At 45.0% G+C, this 23,231-nt stretch overlaps 1 protein-coding gene across 2 annotated transcripts in view; it reads left to right on the forward strand.

Moving 5' to 3' along the window:
- Positions 1–1,151: 1,151 nt before the first annotated feature.
- Positions 1,152–23,231, forward strand: part of LOC136582013 (fatty acyl-CoA hydrolase precursor, medium chain-like) — a 47,667-nt gene continuing 25,587 nt past the window's right edge. The window contains exons 1-8 of one of the 2 annotated variants that reach the window (XM_066582746.1): positions 1,152–1,218; positions 4,076–4,207; positions 8,658–8,862; positions 9,066–9,204; positions 9,429–9,562; positions 20,046–20,199; positions 20,475–20,588; positions 21,409–21,504. In XM_066582746.1, coding sequence (XP_066438843.1) covers positions 4,147–4,207; positions 8,658–8,862; positions 9,066–9,204; positions 9,429–9,562; positions 20,046–20,199; positions 20,475–20,588; positions 21,409–21,504 — 903 coding nt within the window. In that variant the 5' untranslated portion in view covers positions 1,152–1,218; positions 4,076–4,146. Of the gene's footprint in view, positions 1,219–3,975; positions 4,208–8,657; positions 8,863–9,065; positions 9,205–9,428; positions 9,563–20,045; positions 20,200–20,474; positions 20,589–21,408; positions 21,505–23,231 lie in introns of those variants that run through there. The other variant, XM_066582745.1, reaches the window with a different exon arrangement.

A 23,231-nucleotide genomic window follows, 5' to 3' on the forward strand; every position in this document is an offset into this window, starting at 1 on the left:
TCCTTGGTCTTATATTCCCTTGTGCATTGTGCTTAGCTGTAGTCCATATATATGTGTTGGGATACTGAGGTGTAGGACGGCGCCCCCTCCTGGTCTTATATTCCCTGTACATTGTGTTTAGCTGTAGTCCATATATATGTGTTGGGATGGATACTGAGGTGTCGGACGGCGCCCCCTGCTGGTCTTATATTCCCTGTACATTGTGTTTAGCTGTAGTCCATATATATATGTTGGGATACTGAGGTGTCGGACGGCGCCCCCTGCTGGTCTTATATTCCCTGTACATTGTGTTTAGCTGTAGTCCATATATATGTGTTGGGATACTGAGGTGTAGGACGGCGCCCCTCCTTGGTCTTATATTCCCTTGTGCATTGTGCTTAGCTGTAGTCCATATATATGTGTTGGGATACTGAGGTGTAGGACGGCGCCCCCCGCTGGTCTTATATTCCCTTGTGCATTGTGTTTAGCTGTAGTCCATATATATGTGTTGGGATACTGAGGTGTAGGACGGCACCCCTCCTGGTCTTATATTCCCTTGTGCATTGTGTTTAGCTGTAGTCCATATATATGTGTAGGGACACTGAGGTGTAGGACGGCGCCCCCCGCTGGTCTTATATTCCCTTGTGCATTGTGCTTAGCTGTAGTCCATATATATGTGTTGGGATACTGAGGTGTCGGACAGCGCCCCCTCCTGGTCTTATATTCCCTTGTGCATTGTGTTTAGCTGTAGTCCATATATATGTGTTGGGATACTGAGGTGTAGGACGGCGCCCCCTCCTGGTCTTATATTCCTTTGTGCATTGTGTTTAGCTGTAGTCCATAAATATGTGTTGGGATACTGAGGTGTAGGACGGCACCCCTCCTTGGTCTTATATTCCCTTGTGCATTGTGTTTAGCTGTAGTCCATATATATGTGTAGGGATACTGAGGTGTAGGACAGCTTCCCTCCTTGGTCTTATATTCCCTTGTGCATTGTGTTTAGCTGTAGTCCATATATATGTGTAGGGACACTGAGGTGTAGGACAGCGCCCCTCCTTGGTCTTATATTTCCTTGTGCATTGTGCTTAGCACAAATAATACAAGACAAACAACATTTTTTAGAGTAGTTTGTCAACCCATAGGCTGTGAATACTTTCCATATGAGTGCTACCATCCCCCCTGTAGAGACATGACACAGGCCATGGCTCAAAACTGCTGCATATCTGAAGAAAGATTTAGGTAAGATAGGTTGTTGTTTTTTCTCTCTGTGGAGATGTACAAGCCATGTTTTTGTACAGCTCCTTTGTCCACCCAATGTTTTATTTCTTCTGGTGGGGTATGTGCTTGCATGTCTTGGAGTATTTGCATGTCTAACATTGGTGTTTCTGACACATGCATTAGTGGTGTTAATGAGGCTCTCCTATTCCCTAAAGAGACAGGATCCAGGTTTCAGATATACCATCATAGGGGGTACATCCAATTCCCCTATGTCTGTCTTGGAAGTGGCCCACAATTTGTCAGGACCTGCAGAAAACTGAGTTTCTGCAGCAGCTGTCAGGAGAAAAACACATGAGCCGCATCCACCAAGAGAGCAGTTAGTTTACAAAATTCTTCTGAACTGGCACCTGAGGTCTTAACTAGGGATGAGCGAGTATACTCGCTAAAGCACTACTTGCTCGAGTAATGTGCCTTAGCCGAGTATCTCCATGCTCGTCCCTGAAGATTCGGGAGCCGCCGCAGCTGACAGGTGAGTTGCGGCGGGGAGCAGGGGAGAGCGAGCGGGAGAGAGGGAGAGAGAGCTCCCCGCCCGCCGCCGGCCCCCAAATCTTCAGGGACGAGCAGGGAGATACTCATCTAAAGCACATTACTCGAATGAGTAGTGCTTTAGCGAGTATACTCGCTCATCCCTAGTCTTAACCCATACCGATCCATCCGGTGGGAATTTGATGAATGCAGATAAGGCCTGTAAGATGTTAGCGCCAATAACAGAGACATGAATTACAACAGGGCAGAAAAATCCACAAACATCTATCCACATTGGAAATGTGATATCCTTTAAGAAAATTAATTATTAATCTGATCCTGCCTGCAATGTCTCATCAAATTTGAGAAAAAACTTTTCCTGACTGCCCAAGATTCTCAACCTCCCCCCACCCTTTGTGGACAAGAGAGGGATGACCCATTATGTACTTTTACGGACAGTTCTTTCCTGCCTTTGAGCCCATCAATTATATGCTAAGTTTGAGAAATGCCTTTTCGATGTACAGGAAATTGCTTTTCTGGGATATGTCATTTCTCCTTCAGCCATCCGAATGGACTCGGACAAGGTTAAGGCCATCACCGAATGGGTGCAACCAACCAACTTAAAAGTGTTACAACGCTTTTTGGGGTTCGCAAACTTGTATCGGAAATTCATTAAGAACATTTTGTTGGTGGCCAAACCCTTGACTGACTTGACCAGGAAGGAGGCGAGGGTTCATTCCTGATCGCAGGAAGCAGTGAAGGCCTTCGCATTTCTCAAGACGGCTTTCTCCACAGCACTTGTGTTTCTAGTCCCCTTTCCATATAGAAACTGCTAGAACAGTGTGAGGACTGTCGATGTGGAACCACTGTGTCAGTCTACTGGGTAGGTGAAGATCTGATCCAGCACGGCTGACAGCCAACCCCAGTGTGGGAGTTAGATACCAGATGAACAGCCCCGTATATGGACTGATAACCAGGAGAGGGAGACCCTTGCCTACAAGCAGAGCACTCGTACCGATAAGGACAACCCCACGGTCTTCCTCTAGGCGCTGACTTACACTGGTGGGGCAGAACATCTGTGGGACAGAGATAGAACAACACCAGGGAGTCCAGAAACAAAGGAGGAACAAGCGGACAAGGATAAACGGTGAAGCAGACGAGAATAACAGACCACAAAGTACATAAACAAAGAACACAGAACATAAGCGGACAGCAAGGTAACTGACGAAGCAGCGGCTGGACATGAAGACATAGGAACAAACTCTCATCAACACTGCAGCAAGGTCTGAAAGGCCCAGGGCAGCTATACAGGGAAGTGATTAGAAAAGGAGCATCAGCTGAATAGGAGACCAGAAGCTATTAACCCTAGGAGTACTGGAAGAAAGTAAATATAAGCTCAGTGAACAGGGAGAGCAGGACAACACCCATTTTTGCCAGACACAGAACCAGAAGATTGTGTCTGAACAGTGCGCCTAACAAACAGTTTATACAGAACTAAGTTTCAGGTTCCTAGAAAGGACGTATTTAGTAGTGACACACCTTGAGGTGTTAACATATGTTAAACCATTAGCACCTTGAGCCAATCATGAGTTCTTATGGTTACAGGGGACATGCATTTCTGACCATATGTAACTGAACATATATATATATATATATATATATATATATATATATATACATTGTCTACTTGGTAATAAACTCAGAAGAGCTTTCATTGTCGGATGATACAGACTGTATCATGTGTCAGTGATCTGTGTACACGACTTCTCATTTAATTTGGACCAGGCAATGAAACATGCTAAGAAATCTCAGATGATTTCCCTAACAGCGGTTATTGTGTGCAGTACATGCTGTGATTGTGTAATAGAGCCATCTGGAGCCAGAGTAAAGAGAAGTTCTGGTTAGGAGTGAGTTCATGAACATGTGCCAATGACCCTATGAGGACATAATGGCGATCCTAGCGACACTAATCCTTGTGTGTGTATATATAATATATTTCATAATTAGTAGTTCCCCTTTTAGCAATTATTTTATAAAATTTACATTATTGAATGTTTTTAATGCAGAATCGTAGAAGTTTGCTTTGTATGCAGTTACTTTTACTCCAGATCACAATAAACTCTCATCAACTCAGGGGTTAAAGGGCCGCTAATACTTATCTAGGAGTCAGTCATGACTCGGTGCTTGCACCATGGGGACTTTACCTTTAATACTTATCTTTAGGATATATGGACAGCAGCCAAGCTGTACATAGATTACAGGGTGTAGCTGTGAACCTTGGCTTACAATGCCACCACCGGCAGACCTGTGACTTGCTACATAATAACTAGAGATTTACTGTTATTAACGCCAGAACATCCAGTGTGATAAAGGCTGTGGAGCAGAAGAAGAACAGCTTCCACACGGAGACCGCAGCGCACGGACATGGCGATTCTGCCGCACATTCTCCTCCTCGGCCCCCTGGTTCTATCAGCTATTGTAACAGGTAAGAACTGGGTGCCAAATACCAGAACGCAGGATGTAATGGGAAGTAAACAGGAGCCAAGAAAGAGCAGCGCAGATATGATCTACACCCATCAACAGGCAGATCAGAATTTCTTCTCATTCAGAATATTCTTTATTTGGCAACAAATCAAACAAATCTAATATAAAAAGACCTACATGCTTTTTCCTGCACCACAGTTCGACCAGTTTGCCTCACTTTAGGATGATGATTTTGGTGTCTTTCAATTCCTTAAATGCAGACCACCACCGTAAAATCCAAATATTTGAGGCAGGTACATTCAGTGACCCGTCGGGCTCTGTTAAAGTTCCTCATGATAAGTACAGCAGTGCTTCAGCCAGTAGCGCCGTTATGCAGATTCAAGCATTGCTAAGAAACATTCACAGTCTGAAGACATCTATCTCTAAGGAGACTATGAACGTCCCTGCTGGCTGGAGCGCTGCTATGAAAGAAGCGACAAACACACACAGACACAGATACACACAGACACACACCGTGCGTTGTTAAGTGACTTTCATAGTTGCGTGACGTCTCTCTCCCTCACAGTCACATGACTATGAATGTCTCTGCTTGCTGAAGCACCTGAGAGAGACAGAAGTGATGGTGAGAGAGACACACTGTGGTGGGAGATACAGACACAGACACACACACCAGAGGGGGAAAGTGGTGGAGAGAAAGAAGTGGCATGGAGAGGGGGGCAGAGAGAAACCGCATGGACTGGGGGGAAGAGAAGTGGCATTGACAGGGGGGGGGGAGAGAAGCGGCATGGAGGGGAAAGAAGCGGCATAGAGAGGAGGTAGAGAGAAGCGGCATGGAGGGGGAGAAAGAAGCAGCATGGAGGGTGGGGGAAATGACAGAAGTGGCATGGAGGGGTGCAGAGAAGTGGTATTGGGAGGAGAGAAGTGGCATGGAGAGATGGAGAGAAGCAGCATGCAGAGGGGGAGAGAGAAGCAGCATGGGGGAGGGAGAAGAAGCTTGGAGGGGAGAAAGTGGCATGGAGGGGGGGAAGAGAGAAGCTGCATGGAGGGTGGGAGAGAGAGAGATGTGGCATGGAGGGTGAGAAAATGACATCTGGCATGGAGAGGAGGGAGAGAGAAGCGGCATGGGGGTGTTAGAAGCAACATATAAAGGGGGGATTCAGAAGCGACATGGAGAGGGGGAAGTGATAAGCAACATGGAAAGGGGGGAGTGAGAATTGACATGGAGAGGGGGGAGTGGGAAGCGATATGGAGAGGGGGAGTAAGAAGTGACATGGAGAGGAGGGAGTGAGAGAGACATTGAGAGGGGGGTTGAGAAGCGGCACAGAGGTGGGCAGAGAAGCAACATGGAGAGGGGGGGAGAGAAGCGGCATGTACGGGAGGAAGAGAGAAGCAGAATGAAGAACGGGGAGAGAGCATCAGCATGGAGGGAGGAGGGAGAAGCGGCATGGAAAAGGGGTGGAGAGAGAAGCGGCATGGAGAAGGGGGAGGGAGAGGAAGAGAGAAAGAAGGAGGGAAGAGGACAGCAGCAGCATGGCAAGAGAGAGGGGAGATTCACAGCAATTACTTTTCCAAATATTTTATTTTCACACAGCGAACATTGGGTCCCTCAAGTATTAATAATTCACATATCTGAGAGGAAGAATTCCTCAGTAGTAAGTCACAAAAGTTATATTCTTGTACATAGAGGGAAGTATTATAGTAGTTATATTCTTGTACATAGGGGGCAGTATTATAGTAGTTATATTCTTGCACATAGGGGGCAATATTATAGTAGTTATATTCTTGCACATAGGGGGCAATATTATAGTAGTTATATTCTTGTACATAGGGGGCAGTATTATAGTAGTTATATACTTGTACATAGGGGGCAGTATCATAGTAGTTATATTCTTGTACATAGGGGCAGTATTATAGTAGTTACATTCTTGTACATAGGAGCAGTATTATAGTAGTTATATTCTTGAACATAGGAGCAGTATTATAGTAGTTATATTCTTGTACATAGGGGGCAGTATTATAGTAGCTATATTCTTGTGCATAGGGGGCAGTATTATAGTAGTTATATCCTTCTACAAAAGGGATAATATTATAGTATTTATATTCTTGTACATAGGGGGCAGTGTTATAGTAGTTATATTCTTGTACATTGGGGGCAGTATTATAGTAGTTACATTCTTGTACATAGGGGGCAGTATTATAGTAGTTATATCCTTGTACATAGGGGACAGTATTATACTAGTTATATTCTTGTACATAGGGGGCAGTAATATAGTAGTTATATTCTTGTACATAGGGGGCAGTATTATAGTAGTTATATCCTTGTACATAGGGGACAGTATTATAGTAGTTATATTCTTGTACATAGGAGCAGTATTATAGTAGTTATATTCTTGTACATAGGAGCAGTATTATAGTAGTTATATTCTTGTACATAGAGGGCAGTTTTATAGTAGCTATATTTTTGTGCATAGGGGGCAGTATTATAGTAGTTATATCCTTCTACATAGGGTATAATATTATAGTATTTATATTCTTGTTCATGGGGGGCACTATTATAGTAGATATATTATTGTACATAGGGAGCAGTATTATAGTAGTTATATTCTTGTACATAGGGAGCAGTATTATAGTAGTTATATTCTTGTACATAGGGGGCACTATTATAGTAGTTATATTCTTGTACATAGGGGGCAGTGTTATAGTAGTTATATTCTTGTGCATAGAGGCCGTATTATAGTAGTTATATTTTTGTACATAGGGGGCAGTATTATAGTAGTTATATCCTTCTACATAGGGTATAATATTATAGTATTTATATATTATTGTACATGGGGGGCACTATTATAGTAGATATATTCTTGTACATAGGGGGCACTATTATAGTAGTTATATTCTTGTACATAAGGGGCAGTATTATAGTAGTTATATTCTTGTACATAGGGGGCAGTGTTATAGTAGTTATATTCTTGTGCATAGAGGCAGTATTATAGTAGTTATATTCTTGTACATAGGGGGCAGTATTAAAGTAGTTATATCCTTCTACATAGGGGATAATACTATAGTATTTATATTCTTGTACATAGGGGGAAGTGTTATAGTACTTATATTGTTGTTCATAGGGGCACTATTATAGTAGTTATATTCTTGTACATAAGGGGCAGTATTATAGTAGTTTTATTCTTGTACATAGGGAGCAGTATTATAGTAGTTATATTCTTGTACATAGGGGGCAGTATTATAGTAGTTATAGTCTTGTACATAGGGGGCAGTATTATAGTAGTTATATTCTTGTACATAGGGGGCAGTATTATAGTAGTTATATTTTTGTACATAGGGGACAGTATTATAGTAGTTATAATCTTGTACATAGAGGCAGTATTATAGTAGTTATATTCTTGTACATAGGGGGGAACTATTATAGTAGATCTATTCTTGTACATAGGGGCAGTATTATAGTAGTTATATTCTTGTACATAGGGGGCAGTGTTATAATAGTTATATTCTTGTACATAGAGGCAGTATTATAGTAGTTTTATACTTGTACATAGGGGGCAGTATTAGAGTAGTTATATTCTTGTACATAGGGTGCAGTATAATAGTAGTTATATTCTTGTACATAGGAGCAGTATTATAGTAGTTATATTCTTGTACATAGGGGGCAGTATTATAGTAGCTATTTTCTTGTGCATAGGGGGCAGTATTATAGTAGGTATATCCTACATAGGGGATAATATTATAGTAGTTATATTCTTGTACATAGGGAGCAGTATTATAGTAGTTATATTCTTGTACATAGGGAGCAGTATTATAGTAGTTATATTCTTGTACATAGGGAGCAGTATTATAGTAGTTATATTCTTGTACATAGGGAGCAGTATTATAGTAGTTATATTCTTGTACATAGGGTGCAGTATAATAGTAGTTATATTCTTGCACATGGGGCAGTATTATAGTAGTTATATTCTTGTACATAGGGGGCAGTATTATAATAGTTATATTCTTGCACATAGGGGGCAGTATTATAGTAGTTATATTCTTGCACATGGGGCAGTATTATAGTAGTTATATTCTTGTACATAGGGAGCAGTATTATAGTAGTTATATTCTTGTACATAGGGTGCAGTATAATAGTAGTTATATTCTTGCACATGGGGCAGTATTATAGTAGTTATATTCTTGTACATAGTGGGCAGTATTATAATAGTTATATTCTTGTACATAGGGGGCAGTATTATAGTAGTTATATTCTTGCACATGGGGCAGTATTATAGTAGTTATATTCTTGTATATAGGGGGCAGTATTATAGTAGCTTTATTCTTGTACATAGGGGAAATATTATAGTTGGTATATTCCTTTATATAGAGTGGTGTTCTAGCTGCCTTTATTATTGTACATGTTTACATTAATTAATTAAATAATGAATCACTTAATAATTTGTTTTTCTCCGTAGGTCAAAATGGTGAAAGGCCGTTAGTGACCACAAAATATGGACAACTACAGGGCGTTACAGTGCCCGTAAAGGAAACCTCTAGAACCATAAATGCATTTTATGGCATCCCTTTTGCGAAACCTCCAGTTGGACCACTGAGATTTGCTGACCCAAAACCTCCTAAACCCTGGAGCTCCGTTAGAGATGCCTCGGAGTATCCCCCCATGTGAGTCTCTTGTACTTGTGGTGTAAGTGTGATGGACAAATGCAAAAACATTAGATTGAAACTTATGATCGATGCTGTAAATTGAGTTCCCATGATGCACCTGTCATGTTAGCATTTATTACATCTGTATATCCTCTTTAGTGATATATAAATTTATTACATAGAGTGACTCAGAAGAATATGCCATTTTTTACTGATTTTAGGTGTTTACAGGAAGATTTAATGTCTGAGATGCTTGAAGGATATTACCAATCCCCCTTTAAGATGCCACGGTGCTCGGAAGACTGCCTGTACCTCAATGTGTTTACTCCGGCCGACAGGGACCCGAAATCCAAACTACCGGTAAGTGTCCTGAAGCTGGAGGTTAGTACTGTGATGCTTATTCTAATCAGTATTGTAGATCTGCAATGTTTTGCTCTCCAGCTGTTGTGACACCAAAGCCCCGGGCATTGTCTAACTGCTGCCGGTGATCAGAGGATGTTGGGAGTTGTAGTGTTTGTCTTTTTGTTTCCAAGAAATTACATTGCTATTAAATATAAATTTTAATCTTTTCCGCTTTCCCTTAGGTCATGACCTTCATACATGGTGGAGGGCTGGTCATGGGGTCGGCAAGCATGTATGATGGCTCTGCACTCAGTGGTCTTGAGAACGTAGTGGCTGTGTCCATTCAGTACAGGCTGGGGGTCCTAGGATTCTTCGGGTAAAGATATTGTCTATGATATATGGTGTATTTCCACCCAGGGTCATCATTGTGTAGTTTACAGACAGAGCCGTACTTGGAGTTTAGGCTGCCCTAGGCATTTTAGGTGCTCACGCCTCCTGTGGTGAGTTAGGTTAAAGGGGTTGTCCCGCGGCGAAAGCGGAAAAAAAATTTTTTCACTTACCCCGCATTCTGCCCTGTTAAAAAGAAAGCATGGGTTAGTTTTTAAAAATGGCATTGCGCTTACCTGCATCAGCGTTCTGCAACTTCTTCTTTTCTTCTTTTAAAGATGGTGCCGCTGGTCTTCTCCCACGGTGCACCGCGGGTCTTCTCCCATGGTGCACCGTGGATTTTCTTCTCCTTCCTTGCGTTCCATTGCCGATTCCAGCCTCCTGATTGGCTGGAATCGGCACACGTGACAGGGCGGAGCTACGATGACGACGCGGTAACCTGCTCTCCGGCACGAGCGGCCCCATTGACCAGGCAGAAGACCGGACTGCGCAAGCGCGTCTAAAAACGCCAGAAGACATCGAAATTAGATGGCACCATGGCGACGGGGACGCTAGCAACGGAGCAGGTAAGTGAATAACTTCTGTATGGCTCATATTTAATGCACGATGTATATTACAAAGTGCATTAATATGGCCATACAGAAGTGCTTAACCCCACTTGCTGCCGCGGGACAACCCCTTTAAAGCTCTTGCCCATATATTTTAGATAACTGTCGGGCAAACACTCATTATGACGACAGGTATCACACCCCGACTTCTTCATACACATGTATACTGAGCCGTTAGTGCATGGGTTTTTGCTGGGAGAAGGAATTACATAGTAACATAGTATGTAAGGCTGAAAAAAGAGACATACCCATCCAGTTGAGACTATTACCACCCAATGTTGATCCAGAAAAAAACAAAAACAAAAAAACAGTGAGGTTGAAAGCAATTTTTTTCCTGTTTAGGGAAAAACTTATTTTCTGAATCTAATCTGACAATCGGAATAATTCCTGTATCAACAGCCCTTTGGAAGTAATTAGTTATTAATGATTATAACTAGAGAGGAGCGAGCACCAAAATACTCGGGTGCTCATTACTCGGGACGAAATTATCGCGGTGCTCGAGGGTTCGTTTCGAGTAACGAACCCCATTGAAGTCAATGGGCGACCCGAGCATTTTTGTATATCGCCGATGCTCGCTAAGGTTTCCATTTGTGAAAATCTGGGAAATTCAAGAAAGTGATGGGAACGACACAGCAACGGATAGGGCAGGCGAGGGGCTACATGTTGGGCTGCATCTCAAATTCCCAGGTCCCACTATTAAGCCACAATAGCGGCAAGAGTGGGACCCCCCCCTCCCAACAATTTTTACTTCTGAACAGCCCTCATTAGCAATGCATACCTTAGCTAAGCACCACACTACCTCCAACAAAGCACAATTACTGCCTGCATGACACTCCGCTGCCACTTCTCCTGGGTTACATGCTGCCCAACCCCCCTCCCCCTGCACGACCCAGTGTCCACAGCGCACACCAAAGTGTCCCTGCGCAGCCTTCAGCTGCCCTCATGGCACGCCACACTCATGTCTATTTATAAGTGCGTCTGCCATGAGGAGGAACCGCAGGCACACACTGCAGAGGGTTGGCACGGCTAGGCAGCGACCCTCTTTAAAAGGGGCGGGGCGATAGCCCACAATGCTGTACAGAAGCAATGAGAAATAGAATCCTGTGCCACCGCCATCAGGAGCTGCACATGTGGGCATAGCAATGGGGAACCTATGTGCCACACACTATTCATTCTGTCAAGGTGTCTGCATGCCCCAGTCAGACCGTGTTTTTTTATAAATAGTCACAGGCAGGTACAACTCCGCAATGGGAATTCCATGTGCACCCACAGCATGGGTGGCTCCCTGGAACCCACCGGCGGTACATAAATGTATCCCATTGCAGTGCCCATCACAGCTGAGGTAATGTCCGATTAAATGCAGGTGGGCTTCGGCCCACACTGCATGCCCCAACCTGAGCGGGCTTTTTAATTCATGGACACAGGCAGGTACAACTCCCTATTGTGAAGTCCCTGTGGACCGACAGCATGGGTGGGTGCCAGGAAGCCACCGGCGGCACATAAATATATCCCATAGCATTGCCCATCACAGCTGAGGTAATGTCATGTTTAATGCAGGTGGGCTTCGGCCCACACTGCATGCCCCAGTCAGACTGGGGTTCTTTAGAAGTGGACACATGTAGTTACAACTCCGTGTGGACCGACATTGTATATTGCTTAGGTATCGCTGCTGTCCGCTGGTGAAGAAGAGAAGTCTGGGGAAATCCAGGCTTTGTTCATCTTGATGAGTGTAAGCCTGTCGGCACTGTCGGTTGACAGGCGGGTACGCTTATCCATGATGATTCCCCCAGCCGCACTAAACACCCTCTCTGACAGGACGCTAGCCGCAGGACAAGCAAGCACCTACAGGGCATACAGCGCGAGTTCAGGCCACGTGTCCAGCTTCAACACCCAGTAGTTGTAGGGGGCAGAGGCGTCACCGAGCACGGTCGTGCGATCGGCTACGTACTCCCTCACCATCCTTTTACAGTGCTCCCGCCAACTCAGCCTTGACTGGGGAGCGGTGACACAGTCTTGCTGGGGAGCCATAAAGCTGGCAAAGGCCTTGGAGAATGTTCCCCTGCCTGCGCTGTACATGCTGCCTGATCTCTGCGCCTCCCCTGCTACCTTGCCCTCGGAACTGCGCCTTCTGCCACTAGCGCTGTCGGATGGGAAGTTTACCATCAGTTCGTCCACCAGCGCCCTGTGGTATAGCATCATTCTCGAACCCCTTTCCTCTTCGGGAATGAGAGTGGAAAGGTTCTCCTTATACCGTGGGTCGAGCAGTGTGTACACCCAGTAATCCGTAGTGGCCAGAATGCGTGTAACGCAAGGGTCACGAGAAAGGCATCCTAACATGAAGTCAGCCATGTGTGCCAGGGTACCTGTACGCAACATATGGCTGTCCTCACTAGGAAGATCACTTTCAGGATGCTCCTCCTCCTCCGGCCATACACGCTGAAAGGATGACAGGCAAGCAGCATGGGTACACTCAGCAGTGGGCCAAGCTGTCTCTTCCCCCTCCTCCTCATGCTCCTCCCCCTCTTCCTCCTCCTCAACGCGCTGAGATATAGACATGAGGGTGCTCTGACTATCCAGCGACATACTGTCTTCCCACGCCTACGTTTCCGAGTGCAAAGCGTCTGCCTTTATGCTTTGCAGGGAACTTCTCAAGAGGCATAGCAGAGGAATGGTGACGCTAATGATTGCAGCATCGCTGCTCACCATCTGGGTAGACTCCTCAAAGTTTCCAAGGACCTGGCAGATGTCTGCCAACCAGGCCCACTCTTCTGTAAAGAATTGAGGAGGCTGACTCCCACTATGCCGCCCATGTTGGAGTTGGTATTCCACTATAGCTCTACGCTGCTCATAGAGCCTGGCCAACATGTGGAGCGTAGAGTTCCACCGTGTGGGCACGTCGCACAGCAGTCGGTGCACTGGCAGATTAAACCGATGTTACAGGGTCCGCAGGGTGGCAGTGTCCGTCTTGGAGCTGCGGAAATGTGCGCTGACCCGGCGCACCTTTCCGAGCAGGTATGACAAGTGTGGGTAGCTTTTCAGAAAGCGCTGAACCACCAAATTAAAGACATGGGCCAGGCATGGCACGTGCGTGAGGCTGCCGAGCTGCAGAGCCGCCACCAGGTTACGGCCGTTGTCACACACGACCATGCCCGGTTGGAGGCTCAGCGGCGCAAGCCAGCGGTCGGTCTGCTCTGTCAGACCCTGCAGCAGTTCGTGGGCCGTGTGCCTCTTATCTCCTAAGCTGAGTAGTTTCAGCACGGCCTGCTGACGCTTGCCCACCGCTGTGCTGCCACGCTGCGCGACACCGACTGCTGGCGACGTGCTGCTGCTGCTGACACATCTTGATTGCGAGACAGAGGTTGCGTTGGAGGAGGAGGAGGAGGAGGGTGGTTTAGTGGAGGAAGCATACACCACCGCAGATACCAGCACCAAGCTGAGGCCCGCAATTCTGGGGGTGGGTAGGACGTGAGCGGTCCCAGGCTCTGACTCTGTCCCAGCCTCCACTAAATTCACCCAATGTGCCGTCAGGGAGATATAGTGGCCCTGCCCGCCTGTGCTTGTCCACGTGTCCGTTGTTAAGTGGACCTTGGCAGTAACCGCGTTGATGAGGGCGCGTACAATGTTGCGGGAGACGTGGTCGTGAAGGGCTGGGACGGCACATCGGGAAAAGTAGTGGCAACTGGGAACCGAGTAGCGCGGGGCCGCCACCGCCATCATGCTTTTGAAAGCCTCCGTTTCCACAAGCCTATACGGCAGCATCTCCAGGCTGATCAATTTGGCAATGTGCACGTTTAACGCTTGAGCGTCCGGGTGCGTGGCGGCGTACTTGCTCTTGCGCTCAAACAGTGGCGCTAGCGACGTCTGGATGCTGCGCTGAGAGACATTGCTGGATGGGGCCGAGGACAGCGGAGGTGAGGGTGTGGGTGCAGGCCAGGAGACGGTAGTGCCTTTGTCCTCAGAGGGGGGTTGGATCTCAGTGGCAGGTTGGGGCACAAGGGGAGAGGCAGTGGTGCAAACCGGAGGCGGTGAACGGGCATCGTCCCACCTTGTGGGGTGCTTGGCCATCATATGCCTGCACATGCTGGTGGTGGTGGCTCCCAAGCTGATCTTGGCGCGACAAAGGTTGCACACCACTGTTCGTCGGTCGTCAGGCGTCTCTGTGAAAAACTGCCACACCGTAGAGCACCTTGACCTCTGCAGGGTGGCATGGCGAGAGGGGGCGCTTTGGGAAACAGTTGGTGGATTATTCGGTCTGGCCCTGCCTCTACCCCTGGCCACCGCACTGGCTCGGCCTGTGCCCACACCCTGACTTGGGCCTCCGCGTCCTCGCCCGCGTCCACGTCCTCTAGGCCTACCCCTACCCCTCAGCATGCTGTATTACCAGTAGTGCAGAAACAGAACGCTATAATTAAATGTGCCACTTATTGGCCTGTGGTTGGAGGCTGACTTCGCTTACGGAACGCACAGCAGAGCCAGGAAATAATTTTGCGCAAGCCTGCTGTAACACTTAGCTGGCTGCGTATGAATTAGGAGGACAACTACCCCCAGCACAGACCCAGTACACTGAGGACAGTCACAGGCAGCCCAAATAGATTTTTTTTCCCAAATGTTTTTAGAAAGGCCCACTGCCTATATTCAATAAATATGTCTTCTGTCCCTGCCTCACCACCACTACTGGCCCTGGACTATGTATAATTACTGCAGGACGCAATGCTCTGCACGGCCGATATACAAAAAAAAAAAAGTGCAACACTGCAAAAAGCAGCCTCCACACGGCTGCACACGGTTAGATGTGGCCCTAAGAAGGACCGTTGGGGTTCTTGAAGCCTAAAATACTCCTAACGCTCTCCCTATAGCAGCTCCAGCACCAGCAGCACTGTCCCTGATCTCTGTCAGAATACATCTGTGGCGAGCCGCGGGAGGGGCCGATTTATATACTCGGGTGACACCTGATCTCGCCAGCCACTCACTGCAGGGGGGTGGTATAGGGCTTGAATGTCGCAGGGGGAAGTTGTAATGCCTTCCCTGTCTTTCTATTGGCCAGAAAAGCGCGCTAACGTCTCAGAGATGAAAGTGAAAGTAACTCGAACATCGCGTGGTACTCGTCACGAGTAACGAGCATCTCGAACACGCTAATACTCGAACAAGTATCAAGCTCGGACGAGTACGTTCGCTCATCTCTAATTATAACATATATTATTGTATCGCTCAAGAATGCTGTCCAGCCCACTTTTGAACTCTTTTATAGAATTCGCCATCAACATATCTTTAGGCAGAAAGTCCCATAATCTTGCTGCTTTTACAGTAAAGAATCCCTACTATGCTGTGTAGAAACCTTCTTTCCTCGAGATGTCAAAGATATCCCATTGTTACTGCCACATTCCTGGGTATAATAGATAATGAGAGAGATCTCTGTACTGACCCCTGATATATCTATACATAGTTATTAGAGCGCCCCCTTGTTACAGTCCTTGGTATAATAGATGATGGGAGAGATATCTGTACTGACTCCTGATATATCTATACATAGTTATTAGAGCGCCCCCTTGTTACAGTTCTGGGTATAATAGATGATGGGAGAGATCTCTGTACTGACCCCTGATATATTATACATAGTTATTAGAGCGCCCATTTGTTACAGTCCTGGGTATAATAGATGATGGGAGAGATCTCTGTAATGACCCCTGATATATTATACATAGTTATTAGAGCGCCCATTTGTTGCAGTCCTGGGTATAATAGATGATGGGAGAGATCTCTGTATTATCCCCTGATATATCTATACATAGTTATTAGAGCGCCTCCTTGTTACAGTCCTTGGTATAATAGATGATGGGAGAGATCTCTGTACTGACCCCTGATATATCTATACATAGTTATTAGAACGCCTCCTTGTTACAGTCTTGGGTATAATAGATGATGGGAGAGATCTCTGTACTGACCCCTGATATAGCTATACATAGTTATTAGAGCGCCCCCTTGTTACAGTCCTGGGTATAATAGATGATGGGAGAGATCTCTGTACTGACCCCTGATGTAGTTATTAGGTCGCCTCTTAGACGTCTTTTTTCTAAACTAAATAATTTTAATTTTTTTTGAACAATGAATGCTTATTAGCAGTTCCACAATGTACAATGCACTCAAAGCCAAATGTATATGGATATACATCAACAATCCCAATTATATGCATATTACAACTTTATGGGGAAGGGGGAGTAGAGGGAGGGTAGGGGAGAGGATAGGGTTGAAGAGGGAAAATTGACAACCTTGGGAGGTACCGCACAAACAGACATTCTGCATTTGTAGAAATTGTTCCTTCCAGGAGAGTTTTTAGAATATTGGAAAGTTATGTCCAAGTTAAAGAAAAAATACTTTTTGGTTTCTTAAAGTGTGTAAGCCGAAGCCTGTCACAAAGTGGGAGAAATGGAGAAGGGAGGAGAAATGAGGTGGGGGAGAGCCTGCTGAAGACTAATCAAATCCAGGCGGCATTTTGAACATCCTGGTCCAAGCTGCCCAGTTTTTCCTGTACTGACCCAAGCTGTTCTTTTGGTTGGCAATCAATTTCTCATTAATGTAGTTTTAAAAAAAAACTGCATCCTGCATCTCTGCTATAGAAGGGGTATATTCAGATTTGCAGTTCCTTGCTTTTAAAATTCGAGAAGTATAGAATATATGAGATATAATCACTCTATGGCTCTGAGGAATATTTCCCATGCCTATAAGGAGTAGGGCCAGTTCTGGTTCTACTCTTACAATATAAGGTTGCAGGGTAGTTGTAAACTGTGAGATGTGAACCCAGTAGTCAGACAGCAGGGGACAATGTCAAAAAATTGGTGGATTTGTGAATTTTTTAATTCGGGCCTGTTTCCCAATTCAGGAAGTTGACAGTTTTTTTTTGAAGAAGAAGTGAATGCCAAATAAGTAGTTGTAGATAGATTTTGTGAGTTTCTTCTGTGTTGTTATACTTGCATTTTAGTAGATCATTGAGGTGATTTGGTAGAGTTGACGAGAAGATTATATGGAATCCTAAAAAATTATGGATGCGTAGAAATGTGTAGTATTCAGAGGAAGGAATTGTGTATTTGTCTTGCCTCTGAGAAAAGTTACTCTATGTGGCCAATTGTTAAAGGAGAGGTCAGGTATTAGGTATTTCAGGCTAAGTAATGGAAAAGTAATTTTTGATGTCATATTCGGTTCCGAGTTTATCTTAGACCATATTGAATTCCCCCCCCCCCCCCCCCCCCTGCAGAGTAGCTTTCACTGTGGAAGGGCATAGTAAGGATTTCTGGGATTGCTAATAAATATGCTATCCAGTTGGTTATACCCACCAAAGATGATTCAATAAGGGCCCACATTTTGTCTGACTCCATGATGCACCAATGACTACCTTGGTCAGTCAGAAAGGATTTATAATAATTGCGAAGGCTGGGTAACCCCATACCCCCAAATTTTAAGCATCTACTCAAACAGAAAATGCCACTCTGTGGTTCGCTCTCCTCCATATGAATCCATTCATTTGTTGGTGGAACGTCGAGAAGATGAGTTCAGAGATGGTCACATGGATAGTTCTAAGGAGGTATAAAATGCAGGGGAGAATAAGCATTTTGTATAGGACCGCTCTTCCCTTCCACCTAGGGTCAAACATGGCCAAGCGTCTAGTTCCTTTTGTATTTTCAATGGAGGGAAGTTTGCCGATGGTAAATTGTCAACTGAGGAGGTTAAAATTATGCCTAGATAGGGTAGGGATGGGGCACCATTGAAATGCGAGAGCCATTCGTAGAGCCTTCTCATCTGTTTTCAGTATGTGAATACCCATCATTCGTGACTTGCTAGAGTTTACCTTATAATAAGAGATGTCTCCAAATAGTTGTAAGGTAGACATCACATGGGGGAGCGAAGCTTTTGGATCTGTTAGGGTTATTATTACATCATCTGCAAATAAGTTGATCTTGTGCATGTTCGCCCCTAGAGAACCCTTGATAAGAGGGTTGGACCTTATAGCCTCTGCTAATGGCTCCATCATCATTGAAAAATGTTGTTGTTAGTTGTTTGAGATATTAAGTAGGGGGTTCTTGAATTTGCTCTTGCTGCTTTGACTCTCTTGGCCATTAGTTGGCTTGCCTTATTATGTGAATTATAATGTAGCATTTTTAATCTTTCAAGATCATTCCCATAATCTATTGCAGGATGCGCTTGTAGTTCAGTTCTTGCCTTTTTTAAGGGTAGTTTAAGTAGGTTTGATAGGGAGGGGTCTGCTTTGTGAATTGCAGCGAACGTGGAAATTTTAGTCCAAAGGTCTAACATAGTTGCGTTCCGCTGCTTTTTGTAATGTGCTGTTTGTTGAATGAAGGCCCCTTGTGAAAGCCTTGTGTGCATTCCAAAGCAGGGAAGGGCTAGTAGAAGAGAAAGAATTGAAAGAGAAACATTCAGTGAGCAACTTTCCAGTGCTGGTGATGTTGTGTTGGAGGACATAACATAGGTATTATTCCTCCAGAAAAAAGTATTTGGGGGTGAGTGCGGTAGGTGAAGGGAGAGAGTGATCGAAGCATGATCCGACCAAGTAATGTCCCCTATCTCACATTGTGCCACCATCGGTAACTATTTAGCTGACAAGTACATATAAATGTGTGAGTAGGTGTTGTGTCGGTGTGAGTAGAACATATAGTCCCTCTCGGAAGCATGTTTACAATGCTACACATCATATAAGTCTTCTCTCTGCAACCACTCAAAGAGATGGGGGAAGGTCTGTTGCTTCTTGATGTAGAGTTCTGTTATGGGAAGCCCCATCTATGGCGTGGTTTTTTAAAGCGGTTATGGGAGCCAGCTTTTTCCTTGCTGCTATAGTGGCTAGGGAGAGGTCGGCAAACAGTGTAACACTCTGGAATGGAGCCGGTAGAGCTGACATTTGTCATGAGGCCTGCATAAATTGGTCGTTGACGTGATAAAAATGGATTCTGACGATTGTGTCTCGAGGTAGGAGGTCAGTATATATAAAGCTCTTGGCAGACTGTGCGCCCGGCTGTCAGCAATAAAGGCCCATTTAGACACAACGAATATCGCTCAAAATTTACTCAAATGGCAGTTTGAGTGACAGTTTTGAACATTCACTTTGCATAAGCTCTTAAGTAGCTAATTAGCTACTTAAGAGCTTATTAGTGTGTAAATGAAGGGTCCCATTGTATACAGAAGACAGCTGCTGTGTTCTCAGAGCGCTCAGCTGGTATACAGGTAGGAATAATTTTCCCAAAGGCTGAAATAGATTTGTGTTCTGCTACAGAGCAACCTTTCCAATTGTGCTGGCTGCTATTGGAAACAGTCATCTAGCTTGTTGTCAGCCACTTTCTTAACAAACTTAGCTGAGTTTTTGCTGTTCAGGGGCAGTTACTATATTCTACCTTATATTCTGTACAGTGTCTGGTATATAGAAGGTGTTTCTCAGAATTTATATCACCATAGCCAGCTCTGTTGAGGCACTCACCAAGCAAGAAATGCTTGGAGATTTCAGCTCTGAAGCTTGCATGATTGTGACTGCAGCTCTGGAGTATAATACAAAATATAGCTACGGATCAGTGCAAGATAAGTAATGTATGTACACAGTGACTCCACCAGCAGAATAGTGAGTGCAGCTCTGGAGTATAATACAGGATGTAACTCAAGGTCAGTACAGGATAAGTAATGTATGTACACAGTGACTCCACCAGCAGAATAGTGAGTGCAGCTCTGGAGTATAATACAGGATGTAATGCAGAGTCAGGATAAGTAATGTTTATGTTGGTTAATTTGATATGTGAATTGGTGATCTGACATGGACATGGGCTTCAGGCTCCATCATCTTAAAAAATGTACCTTTTCCTCTTATTTTAGTACCACAGATAACCAATTGCCTGGGAATTATGGGCTTAAGGACCAAGTAGCCGCCCTCCAATGGATACAAGAAAACATTGCAGCATTTGGTGGTGACCCCTCATCTGTCACTATATTTGGGGAATCTGCTGGAGCGATCAGCATCTCGGCTCTGGTAAGTTCTGTCTGGTGTTTCCTCCCATACGGAGCGCCTATCACCTGTGTCTGCTGACAGACCCCATAAAGGAGCTTTCCTATCCACAGTATATAGTATAATAATGCCTGTAGAGTTAGTCCTTCATATAGTTCTATGATTGGAATCGGTCCTGTTGGTTTGTTCTGTCGCGGTTCGGGCCGTATGCAGAATACCGTACATTGTATCAAAAGTAATAGTAAATGTGCCCAATCCAAGGGCTGTGATGAGTATAACCCGAATGTCTCCTCTTCTAGGTGCTTTCTCCCCTATCCAAAGGTTTATTTCACCGCGCCATCGCAGAGAGCGGAGCTATAACAATGCCAAACTTTGTGGCCAGCAAGTCTGAAGATCTCATCCACCCCCAAAATGTAAGTGTGTTCTATCTAGAAGGAGGACCTCTGCACCCATTGTTTATTCTCGAGAGGAACAGTCATGGGATTTTTCAGCCGGTGAAGGATAAAACTGTTTGATAAAGATGTAAGGGCGGCTAACGGTCCATTAAAGGGGTTTTCTTGGGGATTAGGGGTCCATTGCTCGGGACCAGTGCCAAACAGATAAGAGCTGCTGTCAGCAGACCAGAAAGCTCATAAAACTGTCTGTTGGGCAGTGGTCTGGTTCAGTATTGCAGCTCTCTCCCATTCACTTCAATGACAGAGTGCTTCAATACCAGACCAGACCACTGTCGAACAGGCAGTGTTATGAGCTTTCCAGCTGGTTGACAGCAGCTCTTATCAGCAGGGACCCCCAAGCATTAGACTCCTGTCTAACTGCTATTTATGACCTGTCCTATGGATAGATTATTAACAATGTCTGTCCAGAAAACCCTTTTAACCACCATAGAAATGACCCTCATGTTTGGCTGAGCAACGTGTACATATTAATGGGGGGAGTCGAGGAAATAACGGATGGATGAACAACCTTCACAAATTACAACCTTTAAAGTGCATTTTTAACACATCCTTTTCCTACTTGGATGTTTTAGCATAACTGATGCTTATCTCCCATGCTGGGATATCAAGGCACTCATTGGACTTCCTCGGGCGGCACCCAAAATTTGAGACAGTCCCACTGGATCCAAGATGGTTGGGAGTATCACTGAGGGAGTGAGAATTAATGACATGAACCCAACAACCAGTCCTGAAATGACTACATGTAATATCTGAATATAATATCCGTTTTGCCCTGCAGGTAGTAGCAGAGATATCAGGCTGTGATTTGGCTTCCATAGCCGACTGTCTGAAGAAGAAGTCAGAGGACGGGATTATGGTTATTGCCAAAGCAATGGTAGGTGTTGTGTCATGATACGGTAGTACCTCTCTTGGGAAACCTTTAGGCCTAAGCTCCAAACAGCAATTTTTGGCATCCAAATCACATAAATTGCTCAATTTCATTTAAGCTAATTCTCCTCTTTATTATTGTCCTCACCTGATTCCAGGTGCTGCAGTAGATTGGATGCTGTAGGATTCACGTCATTGTTAAAGGGCCACTCTGGTGATTTTTCCTTTATTCCTTCATTATGTAGCTATTTCCCAGTCTATATATATGTGAGCTAGAGTTACCTTGCTCTGTCATTTCTTTCTGTCTGAAGCTCCTGGCCTTTTCTCCCTCATGTGATCTCAGTTCTGAACCACCTCAGATATACTTGGGATTATGAATTCATTTTCTAGTCCCTTTCACAGCCTGGGTGATGTTACGTGGATCTACCACAGCAACTGTGTTGCGAGGGAGACATGCACTCTTGTTACATTTGTTATAATTGTTACGTGTGCTGCTGGGATCTGTAGTACTAAGGTTCCTAGCAGCACAGCTCCACAGATGAGGGTTGATTGAGCTAGCTGGGTGTGGTATTCTCCAGCAGCCAATCCCCTTTAGCCTGCAGCACATATAAACCCAACTCCTGTGAGTAGTTGTTGCTGGTCTTTGTACTGTTTGGATGTATCTGTTTTGTTCCCACTCGGAGCTGTGTTTCCATGTAGGTCTGTTGTGTCTCTCTGCTTCCTAAAGATGGTTTGGACACCTGTAGTCTTGTCTGTATCATATGCAGACCCCCTCTGCCATTCCCCTGACAGGTGCGGCCTCCAAATGTCTTGTGTCTTGTGTGTGTGTCAGTTGGTGGATCCCTGACACAGTTTTACTATGTCAGCACAGTGGCTGACTGTCTATCCCCCTGGTATTAGGACACTGTTAGACTTGCTGTGGAGTTTCATCTGTGTGCATGTGAGCTCTGGGTGGAGTCCGTGTTGTATGCACTATATGTTGTAGTCTGGTATGAGCAGTCCTGTTCTGTGCTCATTCTGTCTCTGTTTGTGGTGTGAACAGGTTCTATGCATGGTGCCTGCAAGATAGGTTGGTGTCACTGGACTCCTGGTTAGTGTAGGGACGAGCGGTATAGCCAGGAGCTGTGAAGTGGCCCACCAGCTTCCATATTTTGATCAAAATGTCAACTAATACCTGGAATTTATATTCAGCTTATCATCTGCTATTAGTGTTTGCATTTTGGCTTCTGTATGGTGCGATCCCAGCACTGTGTGTCAGCTTTCTCTGTCCAGTTGTCCCTGACATGTGTATGCATCCTGTTCTGGTGTGTGGTTCCTAGGATCAGCTAGGGCCCAGAACCGAAGACCGCTGGGCCGCCCTTTATTGGGGCGATGTCCCCGCTTAGGTAGAGCCATGTTATCCTCCTTGTAGTTCAGGGCAACTTTGGCTGAAACCCGTGTGGACCCATGTGCGTGCATCTCTCTTGGTCACAATCGTGTGGACCCCGTGCTTAGTTTGCCCACACGATTGTAACAATAATAGAGGAGATCACAACTCATCATCCTAAAAGGATCCTTATTGACTGCCGCTTATTTAGTTGAATATAAAAGGTCATAAAAAAGAAAGGTGCACAAAAAACTAATCTAAAAGCTGTACACAACAAACACAAATGGGGATTTATGACATAAAAAGCAATACTATAATACTGCACCCTACGTACAAGAGTATAACTACTATAATACTGCCTCCTATGC

Source organism: Eleutherodactylus coqui, chromosome 11 (assembly GCF_035609145.1).
Source record: "Eleutherodactylus coqui strain aEleCoq1 chromosome 11, aEleCoq1.hap1, whole genome shotgun sequence".
In the NCBI taxonomy this organism is placed as follows: domain Eukaryota; kingdom Metazoa; phylum Chordata; class Amphibia; order Anura; family Eleutherodactylidae; genus Eleutherodactylus; species Eleutherodactylus coqui.